At 44.7% G+C, this 27519-nt stretch overlaps 1 protein-coding gene across 1 annotated transcript in view; it reads right to left on the bottom strand.

Annotated features, from left to right (window-relative positions):
- Positions 1–10406: 10406 nt before the first annotated feature.
- LOC119173009 (phospholipid-transporting ATPase ABCA3) overlaps positions 10407–27519 on the bottom strand; it is a 94394-nt gene continuing 77281 nt past the window's right edge. The window contains exons 3-5 of the mRNA XM_075893877.1: positions 26799–26972; positions 18110–18323; positions 10407–10738 (exon numbers count right to left, since the gene is read on the bottom strand). Of these exons, the coding sequence (XP_075749992.1) occupies positions 10508–10738; positions 18110–18323; positions 26799–26972 (619 nt within the window). The 3' untranslated portion in view covers positions 10407–10507. The remainder of the gene's footprint in view (positions 10739–18109; positions 18324–26798; positions 26973–27519) is intronic.

Genomic DNA, 27519 nt, shown 5'->3' with positions numbered 1-27519 from the left:
TTTTTCACAATCACTATCACCTCAGTGAACACAGCGCGCTTATATAGTCTTGCCTGGCAGCTCCCTGCAGCATCGTCGTGGGCACCGCCATGGTTTATCACGAAATCATGCACGAACCAATGAGTGCGCAGCATCCGAGAGCCTATTAAGAGCGCCTGGCGCCATGCATTGTGGAAGAGTCTATCCGCTCACCTTTGTAAACTCGCAGCCCGACCTCCCTTTCACGATAATTTGGATGGAGGCGTGCGTTTTGGTGAGGACACACTGAAAAAATTGCGTTCTTCAAGGCCATAAATTTGTTTCCTCCTCCTCTGGAAAAAACATTCCTGGCTATGGGCCTGAAGTAATGTACGTACGACATGGAATGATCTTGCGTGCACCCGAGCAGTACGTAGCACCGCGAGAATTATCTGAAAGGACATGCGTAGTTTGGGTAATCTGTTGCTTGAATAGATGAATGAAAGTCAATAGAAATATTGAAATATGCAAACGGAATCATTAATGTTTATATTTTTCAGTTCAAATTGGGCGAAACGTCGAGATATCACGCCAATATTCATTTAAGATGGTGTCGGTGCGCGACTAAGCGGCCTCCTTTTCGTTTGTGCTCGGGCCATGCAGGGGTGTCTGCGCAAGCAGGCATTTGGTGCGTATCGACACCACGACCAGAACTAACACGAAGGCCTTAATCCCCTCTCACGCCTCGCTTTCTGTGGCTGAGCCGCAGCCGTGGAAAAAGGGGATCAGAAGGAGGGGGTTCAGAAACGCCGGTTGATTAGACCGTTAAGTCCCCCCCCTCCCTCCCCGGTGAAATCAACACACCTTTTTGGCCCCGGCTTCACCTACATGGCACCCCTAGGCGGACCCACCCAGGGGGAACCGGTAGTCGCGCTTTCCTACCTCTAGCTCCCCTCATATTTTCGTCTTTAAATGTGAAGCATTTCTTAGCGAACTTCAGTGGTTTTGCGCGTATCTATCTATCTATCTATCTATCTATCTATCTATCTATCTATCTATCTATCTATCTATCTATCTATCTATCTATCTATCTATCTATCTATCTATCTATCTATCTATCTATCTATCTATCTATCTATCTATCTATCTATCTATCTATCTATCTATCTATCTATCTATCTATCTATCTATCTATCTATCTATCTATCTATCTATCTATCTATCTATCTATCTATCTATCTATCTATCTATCTATCTATCTATCTATCTATCTATCTATCTATCTATCTATCTATCTATCTATCTATCTATCTATCTGTCTATCTATCTATCTGTCTGTCTGTCTGTCTGTCTGTCTGTCTGTCTGTCTGTCTGTCTATCTATCTATCTATCTATCTATCTATCTATCTATCTATCTATCTATCTATCTATCTATCTATCTAGCCGCCTATGACTTTTAGCTCTCTTGGCCGTTTCGATAATGGTATCGATACCAAACACGGTATGGCATAACATGACTGTATGAAGAACATATTTGACTGGTTATAACATGAAAATCATGACATGGATGTCATGAATGTAGTGATTTACATTTCATGGTCTTGCAGCTCTTGCCGTGGTGTCGTTCAGATGACTGGTATGGTATGACATGATTGCATGTCGAACACAAGCGACGGACCCTAACATGAAAATCATGACATGCGTGTTATGTAATAACATGACTACATGCCAAGCTCATGATGCGCTCACGGGCCTTTCGCTAGCGTCAGATATACCAAATTTGGTATTACAGTATGAAACTGGTTCAAACATAGTAATCATGAGATGCGTGACATGTAACAGCATGGCTACACGCTACGCTCATGATGCGCTTGCGGCCGTTTCGATAGCTTCACATGTACCAAACTCGGTATTACCCGACGCGAACGGACAAAATAGGTTAATGCACATACGAACTTGATAATAACAACATGCGTGTCATGTAACATGATTACATACCACAACTACGATGCACTAGCGGCCGTTTCGCCAGCTTTACATATGCCAAATTTGCTATTACGTGACGTCAATGGATGACGAAGGTATGTGAATGGTGCAAACATGATAATCATGAGATGCGTGCCATGTGAAAACATCACTGCATGCCTCAGTCAAGGCGCCAATACATTTCGACGTGACGCGGTGCGCGTGCTCACTGGCGTTCATTTCGTTGGGTCACCCCGGCGTTGCTACGCCAGGCACCGTCCTGCCATATAATCGCCGGTGCACGCCGCGCTGCGTTGCTTTGACGCATGCGCGTTTCAGCGCGTCCGGCGTCTCTCCATCACGAAAAGAGGGAGACGCAGTGCTGTCTGGTTAACGCATCGGCGGGAAATGCGGCATGGCGCATTTCGCGCCGGTTGCCGTCGGGCCGCGCCGACGGACGCTGGTCGCGCTGGTCGCGCCAGGCATCAGACTATAGAGTGCTCGCGTGTTGCTAACGAACCATCGCTGTGCCCAGCATGCCCGCGCGTCAACGCTACGCCGGAGTATATAGGACCCTTCATGATGCGCTCGCGGCCGTTTTGCTAGCTCGACATACACCGAATTTAGTGTTACGTGACGTTAATGGATGACGAAAGTATATGACTGCTGCAAACATGATAATCTGGACACGCGTGTCTTGTAAGAAGCTGACAAAATACCACGCTCATAGCGTGCTCGCAGTTGTTTCGCTAGCTCCACATATACTATGTTTGGTATCATGTGACGTGAATAGATGATGAAGGTAAACGACACATCCAGAATTGATAATCATGACACGGGAGTCATGTACGGCACCCTTTACTTCCATTTCGCAACAATGTGCTGATTTTATAGTGACACACCAACATTTTTCCTTTGTGCTTCGCATATGAGCGATTCCCGCTGTATGGGGTATCTGCCAATTTTTTCTCTCGCTTTTAATATTTTCTGTTTTCTCGTCTCTTGAATCAATTTTCATTTTTCTGGCAAGGTTTACCTATTTGTATCTTCTCTCTCTTGAGCACATTAAATTAGGTTATAGTGGCATAGTATGATTGGGGTCTTCAGTGCTTTTTGACGCTACAGCGTTCCTAAGTTGGATTCGTTGGTGGGTGGTCGCCCCTGCGGCTTAATATACAAATTTATAAGGAACACCTCCTTTTCCCCACTTACTCGATCGCTACCTTCTAAAGAGGAGACGCACCGATGCTTTCAACCCTTTTCACCAACTCAGGGCAACCTATCGAAAATTTCACGTCATACATAGTGAGAATGCAGCAAAAGAGGCACGAGCGATTTCCCCGTTTTATGAATCAAAGTCTTTGACAGAAGCCTTAGAACCAGGCTATAAACTGACAAAAATCGCAGCGGAGACATTCTGCTTGAGCTGCCCCAGAGCCGACCGTTTGAAGAACTTAGAAGCCTTGTGACATTTGGCAACGTTGAAATAGCTGCCTCTGAACATAGATCAATAAACTATTTATTGCGGAGTTGTGCCGGAAACTGACCTACTGCAACTGTCGGAACATAAGCTATTAGGAAGATGGAAAGAACAGAGAGTGATTCGTGTAAAACTTATTACATTCAGAGGTGAAAACAAGGAAAATTCAACGGAACACCTAGTCCTAACATTTGAGTGAAACGTACTGCCCGAAAACATGTAAACCGGGTACATAACCGTCCGATCTCTCATACATACGAGACCCTAGGGGATGTTTCGAATGCCTGAGATTTGGCTGTAGCTTCCAGAGCGGCCGAAGTGATGAAACCTGTGGGAGACACGGAGACCGAAAACATTCCTCTGTTAATTTCACAAACATGCCTCACTTTGTCAACATTGAAGGTGATCATGCGGCTTGCTCGCGTTCATGTCCAATAGGGGAAAAAGACTTTATAACGCTCAACCTAAACGTAAACATCTCATTTTATGAAAGAGCGCAAAAGGTGCGCACCTTTCTACGCAACACTCTATGCTGATGCGGTGCGCCGGGGGGCTACGTTTCACCGATCCCGCCACTCCTTGTGCCAGCGCAAAGTGAGTCGTCGTCTGCGGCACCTGGCGGTAGCAGCCCAGTCTCTTCAGCCAGCTTGCCAACAGGTACCAGTTACTCCAGGGTCGTCAGTTACGAAAGCCTCGTCTCACTAGGCGAGTTCAGAAGCCCAAACCACCAGCTCGCGTGTGCGGGCCTCCAGTGCTTCCCAGGAGGCAATAGACACCACGGTACCCCTGGTACTGAAATATCGGCGTAGCTACTTGCAGCGCGCCAGGACAAAAAAAAAAAAAAAGCTGATAACAGGGCCCGATGACACCTCTGTTACATGAACTCAGACCTTCAGTCTAAACAAAAAGAACCCTACTGCTTGTACACACAGTGTTCTTTTACTGTCGTAATTGGAGGCTGGATTTATAGGCACAAATAAACTAGTTTTTCGGCGACAAAAATAGGTGGGTAAACCACTGTTTTAGACCCCCAAAATCAGAAATACAGGCGCAGTATACTTTTACGAAATTCCCTTTTTTGAAGAAATGCGTGTAAGTTGTGTCTTCGACAACAAAACAAACAGAATTTTTTTATTTATGATGCTACAAAGGCACCATTGGTTTAGCATAGATATGCAATTTTCTTTTTTCACTGGGTTTGCAGAATACAGTCATCTCATTTTTAGTCAAGCGTGGTCAGTTTAGTGTCCACCGTCGAAAAATCAAGCTCCTAAGTACCTTTCTTTTGGGCCTGGCTGAGAGTAGCAACACAGGAGGAAATAGCCAAAGCGCTCACAGGTCATAAGGGTCTTTTTGCCTCGCATTAACTTGGTATAACCTCGTCTAACTGTGCAGGATCAATTTCTCTTATGTCTGTCAACACTTTGAAGGGCCCTTCATCAGCTTTGATAATTTAGAGTAGGCAAGAGAGATGCAGACATTGGGCACTCGCGAATTCCTCTGCCAAGATTTGCTATGCTATGCGCTCAGAAAGCTTTGAAATGTCAGGCTAAACGCCACTTGACCTTCACCTCGTGGGGTTGCACCTTAACAAGGCGCAGGTGACGTGCAAAACAAAGAATGACGTGTGTAATCTGCGCATTCTGTTACGTTCTGAAAAGCATGTGGTACACGGTATAATGATAGCGGGCACTAGATGCTTTTGACTAAACACAGTGAGGGTTGACTATCCGGTCCCCTAAACAGCCTTATTTGAAACTCCGCACACATTGCCAATAGTTTCACAATGCTTGCTTTTGACTCACACATATTACGTTCAACTGGGATGCACAAGCACTGTAATTCCTGTGTAGTGAAGGAAAGACAACGATGAAAGACACGAGCAAGCAAGCACTCGCGTCAGCAGCACCAAACTGGAGCTCACGCGTGCCCATGTTTTAGCCGGTTGACGCCCGCTGCTCCTCGGCGCTTCACGTTTAACGTTTGTCGAGCTTCCTTGACGTCCAGCGTCAGTATACATCGTCACATTTGATGGAGGTACGTGCATTCTCTGTACCAATCTCGACCTTCGCTCCCGGAAGCTCCCAAAGCTTCGTGACCCCATTACAACCATGGTCAACAAGACCCCTCCCCAGCCTGGACCCTGAGCTGCCATCCACGTCACCCGCGGCGCCATCTATCGCCTGGAAGATCCGCTTATCTTCACCGGCTCCGCTGACTCGGATGTGAATGACTGGCTATCGAAGTACGAGCATACCGGAGCCGGTCACAAGTGGGATGACGAAATGAAGCTAGGGTACGTCAAGTTTTATCTTACAGACATCGCTCAATTATGCTACAACAAACACGTGAACGACCTTCCTACTTGGTCTGTCTTCAAGGCTTCCGTTACGGACGTCTTCTGTTGACCATCGGCTAACAAACTTCGGGCAGAGTAGCGCTGGCGTCAACGGGCGCAGCTTCCCGGCGAAAACTTCACAAGCTACATTGAAGATGTGCTAAAGCTGTGCAATTCTGTCATCTCAACTATGACCGAAGAGGAAAAAATTAAGCACATTCTCAAAGGCATCGAGTACGACGATTTTGGGATGCTACTCGCCTGCCATTTGCACTTACGACTGCCATTTGCAGTACTCTACGTCAAATCTGGTGCGACGATGATGCTCATTGCCAACTGACTCACGTCTGCCTTGACATTGCTTCGAGGGGAATCTCTGGGGCGCATATAAGGCGCCGACCTCCCGAGTTCTCTGGACATCGCTGAAGACGAACCCTACCTTCAGGTCACCTGTTATGATGTCTTCAGCGCTAGATAAGTTTTGTCTTTCGGTTGCCGACACCCTACCACCATCGTATCGCATCGAGTTTCTCGCTTTCCTGCACGACTTCCGCTCATCTTTCGATGGCGTCCGGCCAACCCTGAGCCACACGAAGAGTGTCACTGATCACGTCAGCCCGGTTCCCATGCTCCATTACGCCAATGACCCTATCACGTTTCCGCGGCGTAGTGCAAGATTATTAATGAAAAGTAGCCGACATGCTTCAGCGCGAAGTGATTCAGCTGTCCCAAAGCCCCTGGTCCTCTCATGTGGTCCTTGTGCGCAAGAAGAATGGAACCATAAAACTCTGTGTCCACTGTTACCACCTTAATGAGATAACCTGGAAAGATGTGTACCTGCTCAAGTGCGCGATGATGCTCTCGACTGCTTACAAGGCGCAGAATATTTATCATCCCTAGATTTACGCTCGGGGTACTGGCAAGTAACGATGGCTGGCACTCATTGTTCGAAGACCGCTTTCGTTTCGCCTGATGAACTCTACAAGATTAACGTCATACCATTCAGATTGTGCAACGCCCCAGCTACATTCGAACGGATGATGGACAACGTCCTTCGCGTCTACGAGTGGAGCACTTCCTTTTGCTACCTGGACAACATTGTAGTCTTTTCTACGGATTTTTAAACTCACCTTGTCTGCCTTCGGGAGACTCTGACGTGCCTCAGCTCAGCTGGTCTGCAACTCAACATAAAAAAGTGTCAGTTTTGTGGCACGCCAGTTGCCAATACTGGGTCACGTCGTTTGTAAAGAAGGCGTTCTGCCAGACCCAGCGAAACTCCGTGCCGTGGCCGAATTCCTAAAGCCCACTTGCATGAAGTACGACCAAGTTTCATTGGGCTGTGTTTTTATTTTGAACGATTCGTGCGCGACTTCACTTCCATCACCACCCGTCTCACCAACCTTCTAACAGCCTCCTACACCCTGTCCGCTTAGTCGCGAAAGTGCAAAACATCTTTTGGGACGCTTGAGCACTTACTAACGTCAGCTTCGATACTCAGAAACTTTGACCCAGATGTGCCCACGGATATGCATACTGACGCCCTGTTGGCTAAAAAAAAGCCGGGATAAAAAGAGTACGGCGTCGCTTACGCGACTCTGAAGAAAGACGACTACAATTACTCTGTCACGGAAAAAGAATACCTCGCCGTAATTTGGGCTTTGGCTGAGTTCCGTCTGTACCTTTATGGCCGTCCTTTCGACGTCGTCACGGATCACCACGTTGTGTTGGCTCTAGTTGCTGAAAGATCCATCGGGTCGTCTCGGTCGCTGGGTGCTGAGGCTACAAGTTTACGACGTTTGTGTTGTGTACCAATCAGGACACGAGTACTTTGAAGCGTACGCTCTTTCCCGCTCACCTCTAGCATCCGCCACGGTTTCACTGTTCGTTTCCGTCTCGCCATTCGACGTCACATGTCGGTGGAGCAACGGAAGGATACCTGGGTTTCCCACCTGCTCGACTCTATGGCAGATTCATCACTTTACCCCGCTTCCAAAGCTCAACGTCGTCAAGCGCCACTTTTCGCCACTATAAATGGTCTTCTCTATTGACGGAATGACACATTCGATGGCCGGAGGTGGCTGCTTGTGATACCTCGCTACATACGCATGCAAATGTGTGCTGCTTTCCGTGCTGATCCACAAAGCGTTCACGCTGGCTTTCTCATGACCTACACCCGCTTGCGTAAGAGGTACAATTGGCGTGGAATGTATTCGCATGTGTGCAAGTATATCCGCGCTTGTACTGCCTGTCAGCGACAAATGGCTCCTCCTCAAACAGCCGCCGGTACGCTTCAACCTCTCCTATGTCCGGCGCGTCCATTTGACCGCGTCGGCGTTGATTTGTACGGCCCGCTTCCCTCAGCCACTTCTGGGAATAGATGGATCTTCGTTGGTGTAAATAACCTTACGCGTTATGGAGAAACGGCAGCTTTGCCCACAGCAACAGCCAGAAAGGTTGCGTTTTTCATCCTATGCAGCTTCGTCCTGCGCCATGGTGCACCCCGTGAGCTTGTAAGCGACAGAGCACGTGTTTTTCTGTCTCAAGCCGTCGAAGCATTGCTCGTTCAGTGTAACATCGTTCCCCGCAAGACCAGCGCATATCATCCGCAAACCAATGGCGCAACCGAACTATTTACCCGCACTCCCAGTGATATGCCGGCGATGTACACTGCATCCGACCAAGCAATCTGGGATGCCATCCTTCCTTTCGTCACATTTGCGTAACACTGCAACGCAAGTGACTACGGGATTTTCACCGTTCCTTCTTTTATACGGACGCGAACTATCATGCATGCTTGACACCATGCATCCTTACGCACCTGACGCCTGCGAGTACATTCCAATTTCCGACGTTGCCAGGTACGCAGATTGTCGACAGGTGGCTCGTTCCTTTACGAGCAAGTACCAAGTTCGCCAGAAGGTTAAGCGTGATGACGACCGACCTCATGCTACTTTCCGAGTGGGTGCCCTAGTTTGGCACTGGGACCCACCGAATATTCCTGGCCTGCCTTCTAAGATATTGACCTGCTATCACAGCCTCTACTGCGTTTTTGGTCGGACTTCTACCGTCAATTACGAGGTTGCGCCCATGACATCATCTGACGACTTGCGTCGTCGCTGCCCAGAATTCGTCCACGTCTCTCGCATCAAGCCCTAGTATTACCCGGCTATACTACCAACGCTTTAAGGCGCCAGGATGGCTTCTCTATTCCCCGGGGGTGAATGTAGTGAAGGAAAGACGATGACGAAAGACACGAGCAAGCAAGCAAGCCGCAGCGTCAGTAGCAGCACCAGACTCGAGTTCGCGCTTGGCCGGATTTTGGCTGCTTGACGCTCGCTGCTCCTCGACGCTCCACGGTTAACGTTTGTCGAGCTTTCCTGACGTCCAGCGTAAATGAATCTTCTCAGACCTAAAATAAATTGAACGTTTTTGGAAAGGTGCCATGCCGTAAACCTGTCTTCATGTACATCGTTCATTTTCTAATCACGATGGGATAGTTAGTGACTTTATTGACTCATAACACACCCCCTTCGGGGAGATGAGCCAAGAGAGCCGACTTGAGAGTTCAGATGCTGTTGCACACGAATGGCTTCTGCTCCGTATTCGCATCGACGGATGCAATTGTTTGCATCGACCAACATTGACCTCACCCATGAAGGTCGCTGCCTTTAGTCTTATCGTCTATCGCTGGGCGAACGCAATCGTGCGGCTACTGCACAGCTTCGAAAACATCAAAAATATTGTCCTAATGACGGCGAGTGACTCTTCCGTGGAAAGAGATGTTCATGCACTGCTTGGACATGTGTTTCGTTATCGCCCTTAGTTTTTCACTAAGTCATTTGCTCGACGTGTCCACAGTAGAACACAAGAGTCCTTGGCAGAGGTTCAGGCATTCGCGGTATACATTGCAGGGCTGATCACAATGGTAGGTAAGCTCTCATTTGTCTGCCTGGTGTGAACCACACGTAAGGTCTTTCCATTAAGAACACCATACGAATCCGAAATCCATATTTTGATGGACACTCACGGTCAAGAACGCTAAATTAACACCCAGTATGAACTGTAGGCTAAAATTTTCGTAAATGTGTCTAATGCGCACTCTATTTGTGGTAATGATTTATTCTGTGACATTATGAGCTGAAACGCCAGTACAAAGCTAAATGAATGCACAAGGATGAATTGCAGTTCACCGCGATTTTGAAGATGAAGTGGGTGATTGAATACTGTGGGAAAAGTAATGATAAAATTAATGTGTGCCCATACTTTACTGCCCCCGATAGTCGAATAATACAATCCTGCAGTTCAGCGCTACAGCTCATGATCAAGTGGCGCTTACCTGACATTCCCTTTGCAAATTAATTTTTGTCCGCTTATTACTAGGTGTGCTTCAAGAATACGTACGCACAGGCATTCGCTATTTGGTTATGTAGGACTTACAGGAGCTGCTTCTAATGCAACAGCAATGCTCTAAAAGGTTTATCTTCAAGAGTTTGTAAAGCTACATATACATCTACAATTATGTCGGCGGTACGCCAACGGATACAGCCAACTAAAGAATCAATACGACTTCGTAAAACCATGGAAAACAGAAAATCAATGTTTGGCAATAAAAAGTGCACTTTGATAAATAAACAGTGTAGACGACGAGTGCCAGCAAAACGGTAGTGATTCCAGACTTATTTATTGGCATAAACCCATATGAACTCCCTTTTTTATAGATATATGACTGTTTTCGGATAGTAAAACTGAAGCTGACGTGCTGATGGTCATGCTGGTGCCACTGACGCCGTTGCGGATAGCGCAAGTGCTGCTGATGATCTAGTGGACTGCAACTCTTTTTCATTTTGACCTTTCTCAGCGAATTCAATAAACAACTGCTCCAAGGTTGTATCCGAAGCAAGAACTCCCTCGAAAGCGAAGTCCTTGTCCAATGATTCAATGTTGTTGAATAGAACACTCCAAGGAAGCCTCTCACGAGTCCGGATTTCAATTTTTTCCTGCGAAGGGAAAAGGATTACCGGGAACAAGGCACTCAGTAAAGCTGAATTATAGTAAATATTATTTACATTAAAAACATGCAGTGTAGTTAGGGAAAAGTTCTGTCGATGTATGAACTTGTTCTTAAACAACAATGCTAAGCAGTAGTCATAATCATCCTCACCGATACTAAATGTAATCCGATAATAATCGCCCCAATAACAATGGTGACTGTAGACTAAACACTGACACAGTGTTCAAAAATGTGCTCTTTTTGCGTACTACCACTGAAACTGAATAGCACTTTGATGCAGCCTAATGATATGCAAGCAAAGAGAGGAAACAGTTGATAAATGTTCATGCGCAAAGTAATAACTGTACCATGCACATTAGGGAACGCCCTTGGGCCCACTTTGACACTACGCGCGCTCCAATATTTTTATGCGTCAAGTGCTGTAGGAAAAATCCTGTGCAATACAACATTGTCACCATAAATTTCACTACCACCTGGCAAGAATAGGAGGAGAGTTGTTAGATGTACTCGTGTTGCCACGCCTACAGTACACATTCATCTCTAAGCATTCACCAGTGACAGTGACTCTATTGTGCTTGCTTTGCAAGGAACGAAAAAATGGCAGGTCATATTTGAACGTGCTGGAAAGTCTGCTCACCTATAATGCAAGATGATTTCGAGGAGTACTCATAAGCCAGTATATGTTAAACAACTTTTGGGAGGATTACCATCCATTCAATAAACGTTATACCGACATAATTGTTATGTATATTTTATTTATGAGTGCACGAAAATACGAGAACATGTGCGGCTATCGAAAAATTGGCCCCGTATCTGCATGTTAATATGCAAATGTCGTCGAAAGACAATTGTCTTGCGTGTGGAGAGAGTGAACAAAACATTTATTTGATGTTCTGCGCAAGAAAATCAGTGAATGGTATTGGGGACGCGCTGTGTTCTAGTGCCCCGAGCGGGCAGCGGAGGCGAACGAGCACATCAAGTCAAGTCACGTCACACGTAAGAGATGAGCGCTGTCTGGCAGGTTTCTTGGAAAATGAAGTGCGTGGCTCTGAGACGGGCGTGCGCGCCCGTTCCAGAGGTGATAAGATGTAGAACGCAAGGCGACGGGTAGGTGCCACCACCGTGTCGTCTCAGCAAAGCGTTGGAAACACTCGACTTTTCGTGCAAGCGTTGCATGGTCAGCGCAGCGTGATTCTTAGGATCATAGCGTGATAAACGCTATGGTCCTAAGAATTAATTATGCATGCCTCTTCGAGTAAAAGACGCACATACAGAATATATACGGGTTGTTATAGTGCCTCGGATATGCGCAATAACTGCTTCCTAATTGAAAATTGCACAAGTATGAAAGCTGAATCTTTAGCAACCTTGGTGGGCGCTGCGGATGGGGTCGGCCGTTTGGGGTTTCCGGTGGTGCTGTTCAGAGTACCCAGAACCATTATGGGTGGACAGACAGACAGACAGACAGACAGACAGACAGACAGACAGACAGACAGACAGACAGACAGACAGACAGACAGACAGACAGACAGACAGACAGACAGACAGACAGACAGACAGACAGATCATAATTTTCGCGTTGAAGGTACCCAAGAAAGACTATCGTCTTTAAAAACAATGCATCAGTCCACAGTTGTTGCCTCGATTAAGACAGCACAGCATATCAGAACGTCGCCTTCAGGGACAACACCTTGTAATCAGTAAATCGGCACGGGGAACGTGCAAACTATGCAATGAGGTGATGGTACGCAGACGTGCCACATTCATGTACGGGATTGCCAGAAAAAAAAAAAAACGTGGTGCGTGACTCGAGCTGTGGTAGGAAACCCTACAGGGTGAGGTGGCACTATCCTGTGGAGCGCCGCACGAAGAAGGTGGAAGAAAACAGCGTAGCTCTCGCGGCGAAGGTGCCTGGAACACGGCTCTGAAGGTAGCGGTGCGAATGTTGCGGAAAGCTACCGTATAGATATTGGTAGACACCAAGAGACGCTCCCCAGACCCCCAGTACTTTGCAGAAGCGGTACCCCGGACACCTGCCACTCTTCACCTTCTTAAAAGAACGGCTGCCACCCATTTGATAGTCCTTGGAGTAGGATGCCCGCGGTTAGGCATAACCTGTCAAGGCTCTCGATGACCGGGTGACCAGACCGAAACAAGTAGCTTACACAATGGAAGACGGCCAACTACAACCGAATCACCTCTACAATGAATACGATGACTTGACACTTCTTTGTAAGTGCATTTGGTCATCATGAAAAATAAGACGTTCACTACGCACACGATGTATAGGAGAGTAGCCCTACAGATTGGTTGAAAGCCTAGGTCTAGAGTTGGCTCTCAATCAGTTTGTAATTAGTTTCGGTTTCGTTTCGCGGTATAGCCTAGTTTGTTTGTGTGCTTGTTTGTTTGCGTTATTTAAGCGTTTCCGCCTCTTTGTTTTGCGTGATAAAGCTTATTTGTCTTGGCTCAATGGTCTCCCACCTCGCTCAATTACATGCTTTCAAGCGCTCCCACGATAATCGTTACATTAATTGGCAATCCTTTGCCAGAATTGTGTAACGAGTTGCAAGGGCAGATTGTGAAAAGTACCTGGTCGTCGAAGTCGAAGTACCTGGCCATGGCTTGGTACTTCAACGTAAGCTAGCAGGAGACTTTGAGGTTTTTTGAGAATGCAGGACGAATCAAACAAGACAGAGCTCGTGAACAGCATCAACGTGAGAAAGATATAATTGAACTTATGTTGAGATTGGCGGAAGTAAAGGCTACCGCACGCAACGACGGTAGTAGCACGAGTACTCCTACGATGGCGGCGGCAAACTTCTCTATTCTAAGACCACAGATAACTTCCCAAAAAGCCTCATATAGCCCTTCGACTTGGATGCTCGTCTGCATTGCTTTGAAGATATTGTGACCGGGAAAAGCTGGGAAAGGAGCAAGTGGGCCAATGTTATCACTGTTTCTCTCGTGGTAGAGGAATTGAGCGTATTCGGCTGCATGCCGGCCAAGAAATCACTCAATTACTACCTTGTGAAAAAATTTTAATTCAAGTGATTCTGGCTAACTACCGAAAGGTAAGCGAGAAGTTCTAATCGGTAAGCCTGAAAACTCCGGTACTGGTAAACAGTTTGTGTGCCTCTGATAGGTAGATAGAGTTAAGGTGGGACAGTGTCCACGATAAGATAATGGGTGACCTCTTTCTTGATAGTTGAAGCAGCAAGCTCGTTCTATGTTTAGAACAGGATGAAATGGCAAGGCAGGCTGACCAGTTCATGGAAGCCTGCCAGCTCAAGTGTTCAAGAACTAAGACAAACGAGGCAGCGACCTCTTTTAGAAAAGAGAGCGCACATGTGAGACTTCAAGGAGTAAGGGTAGGGAACAACAGCGACACTTTTTATGCAGTCGACTGGGGCATTTAAACATAAAGGCCGAACTAAAAGTAGGCTACAGGAACCCCTAGCAATCTGCCAGTTATGCCGAAAAAATGGAGCACGAAGCTAGCGAATGCACGAATTCACTCCTAGATAACACAGCACGTGCGGTCAAGTCCGAAGAAAAGGCTGACATTGTTACCACTGTGAGAGATATGTCGAAAGGTGGTAAAGTGCCAGTACTATACGGTAAAGGCAAACGAGTAGTCATGTTAAGAGACTCCGGTGCAGATGCGGTTTTGGTGAGGGGGGTTTGTGAATGGGAGAAACATACAGGTAAAAAAAGGGAGAGTAATCTTTCCAGATGGTTCAATTATGTGATAACCAGAAACCAAGATAAGGATAGATACACCCTATTTTGTAAAAGGCATCATGACCCAGTGTATGGAAGATCGTTTATAGGACGTTATCTTGGGAAATAGGCCGAGTGTGCGAAGGGTTGATGTCCCAGTGTGGAGGGGTATCTATGCCAAGCAAGTAGAAAAGTGCAAAAAAAGGGCTAGGCAAAAAAGAAGGTCCGGTCATTAAGGAGATAGCCAAAGTAGTGGTAGCAGTCAAGGGCGAATTGTGAATAGAGTGCTAATTCTTCATCGTTTAGAGGTATCATGGCTGGAGCTCGCAAAAAAAAAAACAGAGGAACAATCAAACACTGAAATATATAGGAAACAAGATTAGGTGTAAACCAAGAAGACGAGAGTTTGGCGATGGAATATTCTATGAATTGGGCGCGAATTGGATATTCCGCGAGTTTTGGGGAAATGGAACTGTGTTAAGACGGGTGATACCATTCTAGAATGTCACTATGGAAAGGGGTGTATAGATCCTAAGTGCATATGCAGAGAAGTGATGAGAGGGGTTTTTGCCGGGAATACCAAAAGAGATAAAGCAGTTTCTAATATGGTATTGCGCAGAAACATGCTTGTGCAGGGTCATCATTTTGTGAAGTAGTGTAGAGATGATGGGGCAGTGTATACTCGACAATGAATCATGCTAACAGTGTGAGTTTACTTTTGAGGTGTTCGTGCAGTAAATTGAATTCCGTAATGGTGTTGTGGTGGGACTAGTAAAAGCGTGTGGTGATGGAAGGTGATACGCACTCGTCACGGTGGTCTACTGGCTAAGCCACTTGGCTGCTGACGCGAAGGTTACGATATTGTGTCCCGGCTGCAGCGGCCGCATTTTCTGTAGAGGCAAAAGTGCCTTGGGCTCGTGTGCTTGGATTCAGGCTGATGTTAAAGAACCGCAGGTGGTCGACATTTATGGAGTCCTCCACATCGGCATCTCTCATTATCAATATTGTGTTTTCGGTACGTTAAACCCCAACAATTATTATTAAAGCTATACACAAGCCCGCGCGCTAGTGGTTACAAGTGGTGTCACAAGCAGAAAACCAGAAGGCTGCAACCTGAGCAAGAGCCGAGCAGGTTTTCGCGAAAGAAAAATACACTCTTAGAAAGATGGCCAATGAAAAAGCGGATCAATGTCACGAAAAAAAGGGCATGAGGCCCATGCCAAATAGTACAATGCGACGGTGGCATGTGAGGCGCAGGAGGTTTTTTGACAGCTGTGTAGTAAGTGTTGTAATACTACTGTGGACGACTCTACGACGCCAGACAAAGCTAGCCCCTGAGGAGCATCAGGCATGAAGCTATCCGTGTCATTGCTTATCAGCCGCATCTATCAACGTAGTTCGCTCGGCCGCCGCGCCTAGATTTGCCGCCACGCAAGTAGAGTGTGAGCGCACGCTTTTGCTGGGCGTGACACAGCCAGCTTTCATACGTTAGCTGTAATGCAGGAGACTATACATTCTTGCAAGGTCTTTGCCAGGCTGTGGTGTGACTTTATCTACGCCAAGGAAACACGCGAGGAATACCACGTTAAGCATAGACAATCTACTATCAGCGCTTTTTCCTAAGCTTCACATTATTCTTGTTAACCTATCACTCTTTTTCTCGTAATAGTCAATTATTACGCAATTAGAAGCAGAGCTGTTTCCTGTGCTAGCAGGTAGATTGTTTGCGCCTCGTATCTTCCTCTCTTCTCCATCCGCTTTGTGAGATGAAGTGCAGTGGCGGTCGAACCATGGCAAGAAGATGAAAGACGTCATGCCGATTCAGCCAGAATATGTGTTTTTCGTACACCTGCCTTCTATAACGAGACTGAGCACTGAAAGAAGAACCCATGAAAAAAAAATCACAGCATATCCACGAAGTGAATGATTATGAATGGGGCGAAGGGTCGGAGGGTTTTATCAGTAAACCAAAAATCGTCCATCCGTCCGTTCATGCATCTGTCTGTCTGTCTGTCTGTCTGTCTGTCTGTCTGTCTGTCTGTCTGTCTGTCTGTCTGTCTGTCTGTCTGTCTGTCTGTAAGTCCGCATCTGCTCAGGGAGTCATCGATCTATAGGCGGTCACAAACTACGACGAGCTATGAGGGACAGAGCCACGGCTTTAGGAGCTTCGCTCTTAAAAAAATGCTCGAACTGTGTCGTAGGGCCCCTTAAGCATAGCGAACCAGGCTCAGGACCAGCAAGCATAAGCGATAGCCGCTAGGAGAGTGGTGGAATTGCCACTCGCTCATCGAGGGCAGAGAAAGAAATGTCATACTTCTTCTGATCCCCTTCTGTATCAAGCATACGATAAATTGCTGACATCTAGGGTTTGTTTACATATAAGACCTCATTTCACAACCGTCATACCACTCATCGCGCATTGATCATCAGCATAAGGTTGCCATTCCGTTTTGCCGCACCAAATTCTTTTCAGCAGCCTTCTTACTGAAAACAGCCGCCGATTGGAACCACCTTCCCTCTTCCGTTGTATCAATAACAGACCCTTTGTTATTCAAGACTGCAATTTCTCAGCAATGCTTGTAACTATACGCAGTTTCCATTATCTATCTTTGTCTTGTATGTGCTTGAATTCTTATACATTTTTAGTTGACTTATGTTGCCTTCCTGATTTGCGCATCTGATACTTGTTTCTTTATTTTGTCTTTTTTCTTGTGTGTTATATATGTTGTACCCACCCCCTCTGTAATGCCCTACGGGCCCTGAGGGTATTCGAATAAATAAATAAATAAATAAATAAATAAATAAATAAATAAATAAATAAATAAATAAATAAACTGCACTTCAAACCTCATTTTTTTAGCTCTATCTGCAGTGAAGCTACGGGCAATTTGCGTTCAATAAGTGTCTTGAGGAATGATAAGTAAGCGTTGGGTCTTACAAGTAAAGTAATTCTAGGCCCAGCACTGCGGCGCTATAATAGATGCAGAAAATAGCGAATGCCACATCCTACGTTTGACATTGGGTCGAAAAATGGGTGTTCGCTTCAACACTGATTTTGTCCACAGAATATACGAGGTATTTCAGGTGCGAGCTCATCTGCTCCTCTAACTTTAGGCTCCCCCGGCGGGGTGAACTAGCCGTTGCACGCCCGTAGACAGTCGTGAAAAATATAGCCCCCCTTCCACCCTCTCACTCTCAAAACATTTTATGGTAGAGGTGTTTTATTGAACAATAATGAAAAAAAGCTGTTGTGATTTAACAGTCGAAAGCTTCAGCAAATGCTCCTCCTCACCGCGATATATTCTTGGCAATGAGCCTCAGTGGTTACAGTGCTCGACTGCCGACTCAAATGTCGCGGGACCGAATACGAGCCGTGGTGGTCACATTTCCAAGGAAGGCGAAATGCTAGACAGTCCTGCACTTTGACATGCAGCAAACGTAAATATTGCGAAAGCTTGCAAAGACCGCAATCATGGAGCCGTTCGTCATGATGTCATGCTTCCGGGAAGTAAAACAGTAATTATTGTCATTTTTCAACCTGTGACGCGTAAAGGCAGTCTACAATGCTCGAATCGAGGGACGGTACATGAGCTCTCTAGTTCCACAAAAGGCTTAACAGAGATATATGAGCACTTACTTCGGCGAGATTCAATACCGTCATGCCGGGAAATACCTTGTCCACAGCCTTCAATATTTCCTGCAATGGGATGTTTGCGTTGTCACGAAGCAAGAATTTGATACTGCAGCCTTTGCCAAACTTGTCCTTGAGGTGCTGTAGCGTTCCCAAGCAGACCATTGTACCTTGAACCATTATACATATCCGGTCACAAGCCACCTCACATTCTTCCATGCTGCGAAGAAATTTGTTGTGCGTGGTAAAGAGGTGACAGGAGGTGCACATGCTATGTATGCTTTTAGTTTTAACATATTTCCACACGAACGCTGCGAACATCATGTGTTCTCTTTGCAGATGATGCGACTAAAGAAAAATATTTTGGCTGCTGTTAAACTTGTACTCAGCTCAATATTTCTGAAAAGTTTTAAGTAGCAGCCTGTTCTGAGCTGAAAATCAGTTTATAAGTAAAAGTTGAAGTTCACCGTCATTATTCTTTTGTTCATTTCCTGGAATATAAAATAATTCATGCTGTTCGAGGAAATCGCCACAAAATATGAAGGTAACAAGGAAATTGGAGTTGTAGCGAGTGCAGTAATAAGTGCAGTTTTCTTACGTCACACCGACAAACGCCGACAAAGTAGCTAGTTTGAGTGAAGGTGGGGTGTACTATGATCAGCTTAGAAAAAAAAATGGGAATGAATCTGTAGTTCATTACTGAACGACTTAGTTGTTGCTTGAATTGTGTGGTCTTTTTACGAGTTGTAACAAAAGCACAAAGCATTCTTTCGATGTTTTCGCCCTATACAAGAAGTAGCGTATTTATGCGTGCTACTGCTATTTGCGTCTAAATAACGTGTTTCTTACACGCAACACAAAGCAAACAGGCAGGCATAAATAGCACAAGCAAAGAAGTCAAGTGCGCTAGCAAAGCAGGAAAGTGTGCGTTTGTGTGATTGCATTTTGTTTCGGTAACGCCTTCATTAAATTTGGACAAATATTTTAAAAGGTGCTTTGACTTGATGTGTAAAAAAACGGTAAATTTAGCTGCTGATACTCAATGAGGAACTTCTCAAAGAGAATGCTGCTTCACTACTTCTAAATCGTATTAAGGTGCCCCCTTTTCTAATGCTTGACACTCGAAGCTTTCATAGATGCATAAGTCAGAGGATAATCAAGAATCTGGAAATGAGTCAAATGAAGCTAATTAGAGCAGCTCCAAACAAACGTAGCCTTTTTTCAGATTATCCGTGAGAGTACCGGTGATTCAAAGTAATGGCATTTTTTTTCTGAATTTTGATTAAATCCATAATTAGGTTAGTCAGCGCAGTTATTTTGATGTGCACTGGAAAAATACAAACTTGCCCAATAATCTTCGATTTGTCTGGCGATCCACCCGCTGTTTCTAAATAATGTCTGGATATATTTAAACTCCAGTACTCTATCTACATTTCTGTTTTCACTGACTGTGCTGCGCAAAAACCTCCCTCATAGACTACACTTTGCAAAGCTCTTGTTGTGTACTGGAAATGTTTTGCACTGTACAGCAAGGCATAAAATTGACGCTTTCCACGACAACTTTTCATGAAAAGCTGCAGCTGATATGAAGCGTCTACTCAGAAATAAATGTTGTAAGCAATGGTAAAGTAGAGTCAATAAGTTACAAATAAAAAGCCCATCACGCAGTTTTTGTTAAAAAAAATCCAGCATATTTATTGTGGTCATGAAAACTCGTGAGACAGCTAAACGAAAATTTAGTGTCATTGAATTTCTTCTTGTTACTACTTCTAGTAAAAAAATGAAATGGTTCAGAAATCTGCCGCATAGAAATTATTTATTGGTGCACGTTCAGTATTTGCAAGAAAACGCAAAATTTAGCAACGTTAAGCAATGGTAAGTACCTTAACATCGCAAAAGGCCAGTTACCTCAGGAAATCATTGAAATCAATTCTGCATCCCCTACAATGTATTTTATAATAGCCGGAATTTGTGAAAGAAAATTGTCCTATGTGTGACTGTCAGTTTGCATCCATTTATGCATGCAAAGGGTTTCTAATTAGTCGTCGAGCTTGAGAGCGAACTGTAGTGGTTCTCTGAGTGGAAAATCCACGAATCTACATGAAGTGAAGAACAAAATTAAGTGAAGTAGGCCCGAAGGTTCATTAGGTGTACGTTGAAGCCGACGACTAGTATATAAGAATTGTGCTTGTAGGTGTTATGTTTTGCCCAGTCATACTTGTGATTGACATAAGTCTATTGTGAAACCTGCTTTTGTGTTTCACAAATGTTACCCGAGTCTTGCTTTGTAGATTGTAGATTAATTGACATGATGTGACATACAGTATCGAAAAGAAAACTTGGTCCGAAGGCCTATAATATCTGCTTAGAGGTCACCTACTATTGTAGAGGGTTTGTGATTGTAGATAATTTATACTGTTTTGTCACAATTAGGATTGTTATACCTCTGGTGAAAATGTTTCTTCACATAAATATCTTTCTATTGTTTTTTCTAACTACCATGACAGCGGACAGTGAACGTCAGCGACTAAGCAAACCCTAAGATCCATAACGTATGAGTTGAAGTTGCCCACTGGTATGAAGAGTTTGTGCTTCTAGTTTTTTTTGTATGCTTATGTCACAAGTATCTTTGATATTTGTTTATTGAACCTCTTGCCTGTGGGACCTCTACGTATCTCCCCGTGACTGTTATGAACTTGACCTGGAAGCCTTGATCCTAAAGCGGTTAGCATCTAAAGTTTCTTGAAGACAATTTTTTTGAGGAAATGTAAATGCTGCTATTTCTATGCAGTATGTAAGCTCTGGAGCCCCTTCATGTTGACGCTTTTGGTGCCTACTAAAATCCTTGACGTTGGGCGCAATTTGCGGGGTGTCAGAGTAGAGGCTGGCCCAGAACCTGTATAAAAAAGACCAAGACTAGAGACACGTTTTTGATGAATCAGACCTGAGGCGTCAATCACGTGCCGCCAAAACGCCCATGTTAGAGGGATACGTTCGTGTTATTATGGGAACAAAAATAATCGCTGCCGAGACTTACGAAGACATTTGCCACTCGAGTGTTCATGCTTTTATGTTACAAAGAGGATGAAATATATGCAATGAAATTTACGCGGACAGTTGTTACCACAGCAAAGATGATACGAATACTCAATATCCTATTGTCTCTCACCCAACTTAGTCCCCCACTTTGCTACATAAGATTTCAGCCACTTCACCAAGTGACGGTCGAAGGCGGATGCGTCAATGACTCGGTGCATCACACCTCACGTTGATGGCGGAGGTGAATCACAGAGCGAAGGGTTGGCGCGAAGCGGGTGGGAAGACAGAACAGCACGTGGCGGACAACCACTGGTAGGCGGGGTCTGGAATGTGCCTCGGTTTGAGTACAACGGACCAGCGTCAGCAGCCAGAGCACCCGGTCGACGAGAAGTGAAGCCCACGAAGCCGGTAGGCAGTGGCTTCTGGACCTGGTCCCAGCGATCACTTCTGCCTGCGTAAGCTGCGTTCTACATTGCGTTCTCCAACGCTTCCTGTCTTCTTCCTGATTCGCCTTCTGCCCACGGCTTGACTTGGCTCCGACGAGACGATTCCGTCTTCTTCTTGTATCGTCGTCATCTTTGTCGGCGCACAGTACATCACAAGACACCAACGCCGCACACCAAATTAAGGTACCACGCATACTATGGCACCATGGTCATCGTCATTCTAATCTAGGAAGCGCTCTCACAAGTTTGGTCATGCAGCATTAGGTAGCCATTCAACATCCCAATACATTATTTCGCTCTTACACAGACCCTATTTTATGTGACACTTTGCTGTGCCTATAATAAACGCCTTGTAAACTGCTTAGTTTTCTTCAAACTGTAATAAAGCGGCCTAAGCTTAGGATTTAGTTGTCATGAAAGTCAAAGAATGTTGTAAGCTGCTCCAAAAATCAACAAAGTTTATATGACGTCTTAGTTGTGTGGTACCCGCAAACAATCATATAGTGTTCGACTGTACGTTCTCATGTTTTAAAAAAAAGTATTTATCCGTGTCTGTCACTACCCTCTCCTTTGTTTACAACTTGCCACATTTCCTTTTGTAGAGGCTATAACAACACACAACATAAATGGGAAATGAAAAGTAGATCCAACGGAATTCTTGCCACTGCGAGAACAATTCGTTGAACACTTTCGGCGAGTATCACTGAGGCTATGCTATTCTGTAAATATGGGGGCATATTTTGAGGGGGTGCTGTCAGCGGCCAGGAAAAGAAAGAACAAGAAGAACATATCCTGGGCGCGTCCACCTTCGGCGGAATAGGGAACAGTCAGAATGCGTTGCTCGGAAAGCAATGGTAGTATCTCCTCTGGCTGCACTCGAATACCCGCGCCCCTCCCATGCTTTTTATTGTGAAGCTTATATAAGTGAGACTTGTGCTAAAATGAGAGCGTTAGGTGTTTCACCAAACACAAGAATTGACCGTTGGCGTCGGCAGCGTGAACGTGAGGTACGCAGAAAAACTATTTCACGTCACAACGCTCCTATAACACGTAACCGCGGTGTTACAGATCGTCAAGACATTTGAGCATATCACTAGTTTGAAGGATGAATTCATCACATGACAATGTCGCCTGGTTAAAAGTGGGTGGACCAGAAAGGCATTGTAATCCCTGCAAGGATGAGAAATATTGAGATGCTGTGATGCCCTAATTCTGTAGTTTGTGCAAAGTTACATCTGTAGAGAAGGCTTCCTTTGCTTTCGAAGGAGATAATTATATTGACTGAGAAAAAAACAATGATACGCTTTTCGCCTTCAAATCACCGAACTCAACAAGAGATAGAGGCCCTGAGCAACAGTGAAGTCACCACATCCTAAGCGGAGATCACAGTCAGGACATGTTTCCACGAATAATGACTAAGAATAACTGATGAACATGTACGGAGAATGAATGTGTACTTGATAAATGCCGCCCGGCTTCTCGAGTTTCGCTCTGAGAGAGAGCCGTCATCCTGGTCACTGATTGAAGCGAAAAACATAAGTTCAGACAAATTTCTTTTTAAATGGTTGTCTTGACGGGCCAGTCGTTCTACATTTGCGACCAATTTCATGTTAGGGTTCATGATTTAAGAAAGACTTCAGCTGTGCGGCAGAGATCAACCTGTACGTGGTAACTGGCGCTAGATGCCTGCTGACAGACATTGCAGGGGCCAGTGAAGTGGAACTAAGCGCTCGTCCTGTGTCCTGTTTGAGTGTTCGGCACCAATCACCTCAACAAAATAGTGCCGCTCTTGCTATCAGCTACGTTCTCGGCTGACAGGGTCAATGACTGTCCGGCTCATGATGTCAGGCCGGAGTACACGCCCATTGGTGCAGGCTTGCGTGTATCCATAATTGAGGAGAGAATAGCGTATACGTCTGAAGTTGTAAGCAATTATAGGAGGGCGAATGAGTGTATAAACCAGATTTTTTTCACTACGGCTAAAGGACACGATGGGATGTGCTGCGACGCATTGACGTGAATCTTGCCTTCTTCACATTTCGCCCTGGTATTCATGCCGGAGAACTGGCAGCAAAAAGCAAATGTGACATCTATTATTTTTCAACAAATAATTGAATTAAACTTACAGGTGAACAAAAGGAGAAGCTAAGAAAAGAAGAGCATACCAGCTAATGAGGAGATACGCGTAGAATGACAACCATCAATTTGTGAGATGTGTATATTTGCTTGTAGGTAAACTCATTATTGGCAAAATTGCGTACAATTTTTGATGTGCTGGTTGGATGTGTGTACGTACATGGCCATCTTGACTGAAATCGCGCAATGGAATCGCCTTGTGAGCCAGTTGGTTTGTGGATGGTAACTGATGGTTATTTTACTGGTGGTGCGAGATGCCTTGAGAATTCGTTCACAAGTACTGAAAAGAATTCCTTCGCGAGAAGCACTCTGACGTAATATAGGGCTCGATGCATGAAGCTATGAACTTCTGAAGTTCAAGCGTATGGAAGGTTTTTCAAGCGTATGGAAGGTGCTTCAGCGCAGCGCGTCTGATGGTCAATGGCCTTAACTGCCCATCGTTTCCTGATCAGGCTCAGAAGGAGGGAGCCATGCAGATCAATGCCGAAGACTACAAATAGCTGGGCGCATTGAGCTTGTGTAGGGAGCTTGCGTGGGGCGCAAGGTGTGATAATTTCCTTGTGTAGACAATTCACAGCGCTCTTGTGTAGACAGAAGACGCCACTTAATTTCATGAACTAGCCAGTAAACCCGGGTAGTATTAACGATGTCTCATAGGGCTATGCATTTTTTGCATACCCAAATGATCAGCAGTCCTGCCGTAACGGTCACTCAAAGTATAGTGTGATTGGGGCTATATGGCTGTACACGACGCAGGTGACGAACTTGAATTGCGTCAGCTCTCAACAAAGACGGGTAGTGGTTGTGCGCCCAAACTGATGCTAATTTAATGCGGCAACTATTATGTTTCTGCTACACACATAACCATGCCGACGCCAAGTGGACATCCTTTCCGTTGATATTCAATGTGTAATTCCCACTGAGAGTCGGTGTTCCCTCTTACGCATTTCGTTACCCATCGGTGACTGTTTCTTTTGTCAATATTGGAAGTAATATCCTCATACACTCGTTTGTAATCTCATCTACTCTGCGATATTTTTTTCTCAGTCTGACGTGCAGCATATTTCGAATCTTCACACGTAGCATCGTGCATAATTTCTTGTCGATATCATGGCTGTTGTCTAAGTTTCAGCACCTAAGTGTGGAGCTGGAAGAAGGCGCTGGTTGTACACTGCTGTTTGGGGGCAGCGTTAAATCGCATGTCATTATTCTAGAATGTCTGTTTTCCAGAGCATCCAGACTCTTCAGCCAATTCTCTTGCTAGAGGCAAGTAGTGTTTTAGTCCACTTTTCTGCATACTTATCGTGAAATTACTACGAAAGACATTTAGTATACTGTCCTTGGTATTATTGTGTGTTAGTGTTAATCAATATTGCTTTCTCAGCGTTGAGAATGTCCAGATAACGATTGCTGTGGGCCATGCCAGTATTAGGGTTGGCCAGGTGCAAGTAAGTGTTGATTTACGCTGTACTTGGACTTTGCCTCTTTGGATGGGCATGCGACCTTCAATATGGCTTCACTGTAGGGTATTGTGTCACGCATTTTGAAAGGTGCAGGTCCAGTTAATATGTCAGATAGTAGCCAGGTTTTCTAAATGGCTCCGCCGAAAATAGTATTTGTCCACGCCGGTGTACGCATTGCTTTTCTTCACATGCGTTTTTCATCAGCAGATGAAGAAAGGCAATGAAAACTTTATAGGCTCGCTTTTTTAGTTTTGCACACAAAAATATTAGGTACTAACAATTGACTAATATTTCTGGTTTCATTATTTTGAGCAGATAGCGCAAAATACAAGGACACTAGCGAAGGACAAAGAGATGATACCAACTCTAAATTGGTGTTGGGTCTCGGCAATTTCTGGATTATTGCTCAAGAATTCATCCCACCAATATCACCCAAACTTAAGTTCTTGTAAACAAGAGTCTTGTCTTTCACTTCTACTAGCACAAGTTCTGGACATGTTTGGGTGCCTTTTAGGGTGTCTTTGTAGTGCCACGTTGATGAATCAGAGCTTTAGAACCGTGCGACGTAAAGCTTTGCGTTTGCGTTGCGCATGCGTCATATGCTCACCTCTTGCGGGTTCCCGTTGAATGACAAACAAACGCTACGCCTGCAACGCCCGCAAGGTTTGCGTAGTCTACTCTAAAGCTGCACATTGTTGACCAAAATCTCGATTTTAACGATGTTAAACTATGATGTAACCTTAAAGTAATATTCCTTGTATGACATCGAAAAAGGTTGTACGCCATGGCTGATAAGTGCAAATGGCAGGAGTGCGAGAACCACTATGCAAGTGGTGGCAAATGAAACACATCTGTTGTCAAAGAAATATGTTTCGAGGAGACTTCGTAAGACACATGAATTGGTTGACAAAAGGCACGACAGCATTGATGAACGAATGGATGGAGCTATATTGATAAGTAGGCCGACGCTATGCATGTGTAGCCTGGCGCATCAATGCTAGAAAGGGTTCAGTGAGGTCTGTGACCATCACTTTTTCAAGCTACAGACCCTGGCAAGCTTTTGGCGCTGGTGCACGTATCAATAAAGGTGGACAACATCCCTCAGAAGATAAAAAAAAAACGTTTTCGGAGCCACCATTGTGCCTTGAATACACGTTTTACCTCTGTAATACGTGTGTTGATGGAAATGTAGATGAGCACTAAATAACTCATCGGGATAAAGTATCCGTGAGCGCGGTTCAGAGCAGTAAAATTATTTTAGGAAAATGTGTGTGAATTTCTCTTGTATTTTTTCAAATGTGCACATAATTGTGAGCCCTTACGAAGCACTGTCACAACAGTTCTATCCTCTCGAACAGTGTGGCTTGCCCCGCTTTCTAAGCTTCAGCCTCACCCCCCCCCCCCTCCCACCTGTATACGTAAGGAGCCACAGTGCTTTGAAAACAGATGGATTTCAATATGGCTCTTTACATGTTTTGCACACTGTTGCGCGAATGCGCGAAACTACATGTGCTTTTGTTTTTACTTTCTGCCCCTATTTCTCAGTCATGCGATTGCAGACCCGGTAATAATTTGCAAAAGTAAATACAAGGACAAAGAAATGAACAATACCTGTGTGAAGTAAGCACCATGCTGCATTTCGTGTGCTCCTTGATCTCAGTGAGTCTCTTGTAGATGCGTGTCCTGGCGAGCACGTCCACGCCAGCATAAGGCTCGTCCAAGAACACGACACCAGGTAAGCCAACCAAGGCGATCGCAATAGACAGCTTCCGTTTGTTTCCACCACTTACGAAGCAGGGATGAGGGGCAGGGGAAAATAGATATGGAAACAAATGTCAATGGGGCGAAAGATAAGAAACCGCTCTTCAAGAAAACCTTTGTCGCGCGCGAAACAGTTGTTCAGTTGTTTTTAAGCGCAGAACTATTCGACCAGCCAGGTCACACTCATATATATATATATATATATATATATATATATATATATATATATATATATATATATATATATATATATATATATATATATATATATATATATATATATATATATATATATAAATATATATATATATATATATATATATACATATATATATATATATACATATATATATATATATATATATATATATATATATATATATATATATATATATATATATATATATATATATATATATATATATATATATATATATATATACAAAAGAGTGTTTCACACTCGTCGCTTGGCTTATAGATGGCGCTGACTGACACTCCTACTTCTAAATTCACATTTAAACCCAACAAAGTGGATACCTTCACCTTTCTGATGTCAGTGGTCTGTGTATGT

This window comes from Rhipicephalus microplus, chromosome 4 (assembly GCF_043290135.1).
Source record: "Rhipicephalus microplus isolate Deutch F79 chromosome 4, USDA_Rmic, whole genome shotgun sequence".
NCBI lineage: Eukaryota > Metazoa > Arthropoda > Arachnida > Ixodida > Ixodidae > Rhipicephalus > Rhipicephalus microplus.
The sequence above is the reverse complement of the archived record's forward strand: the minus strand, read 5'-3'. Positions and strand labels throughout refer to the sequence as shown.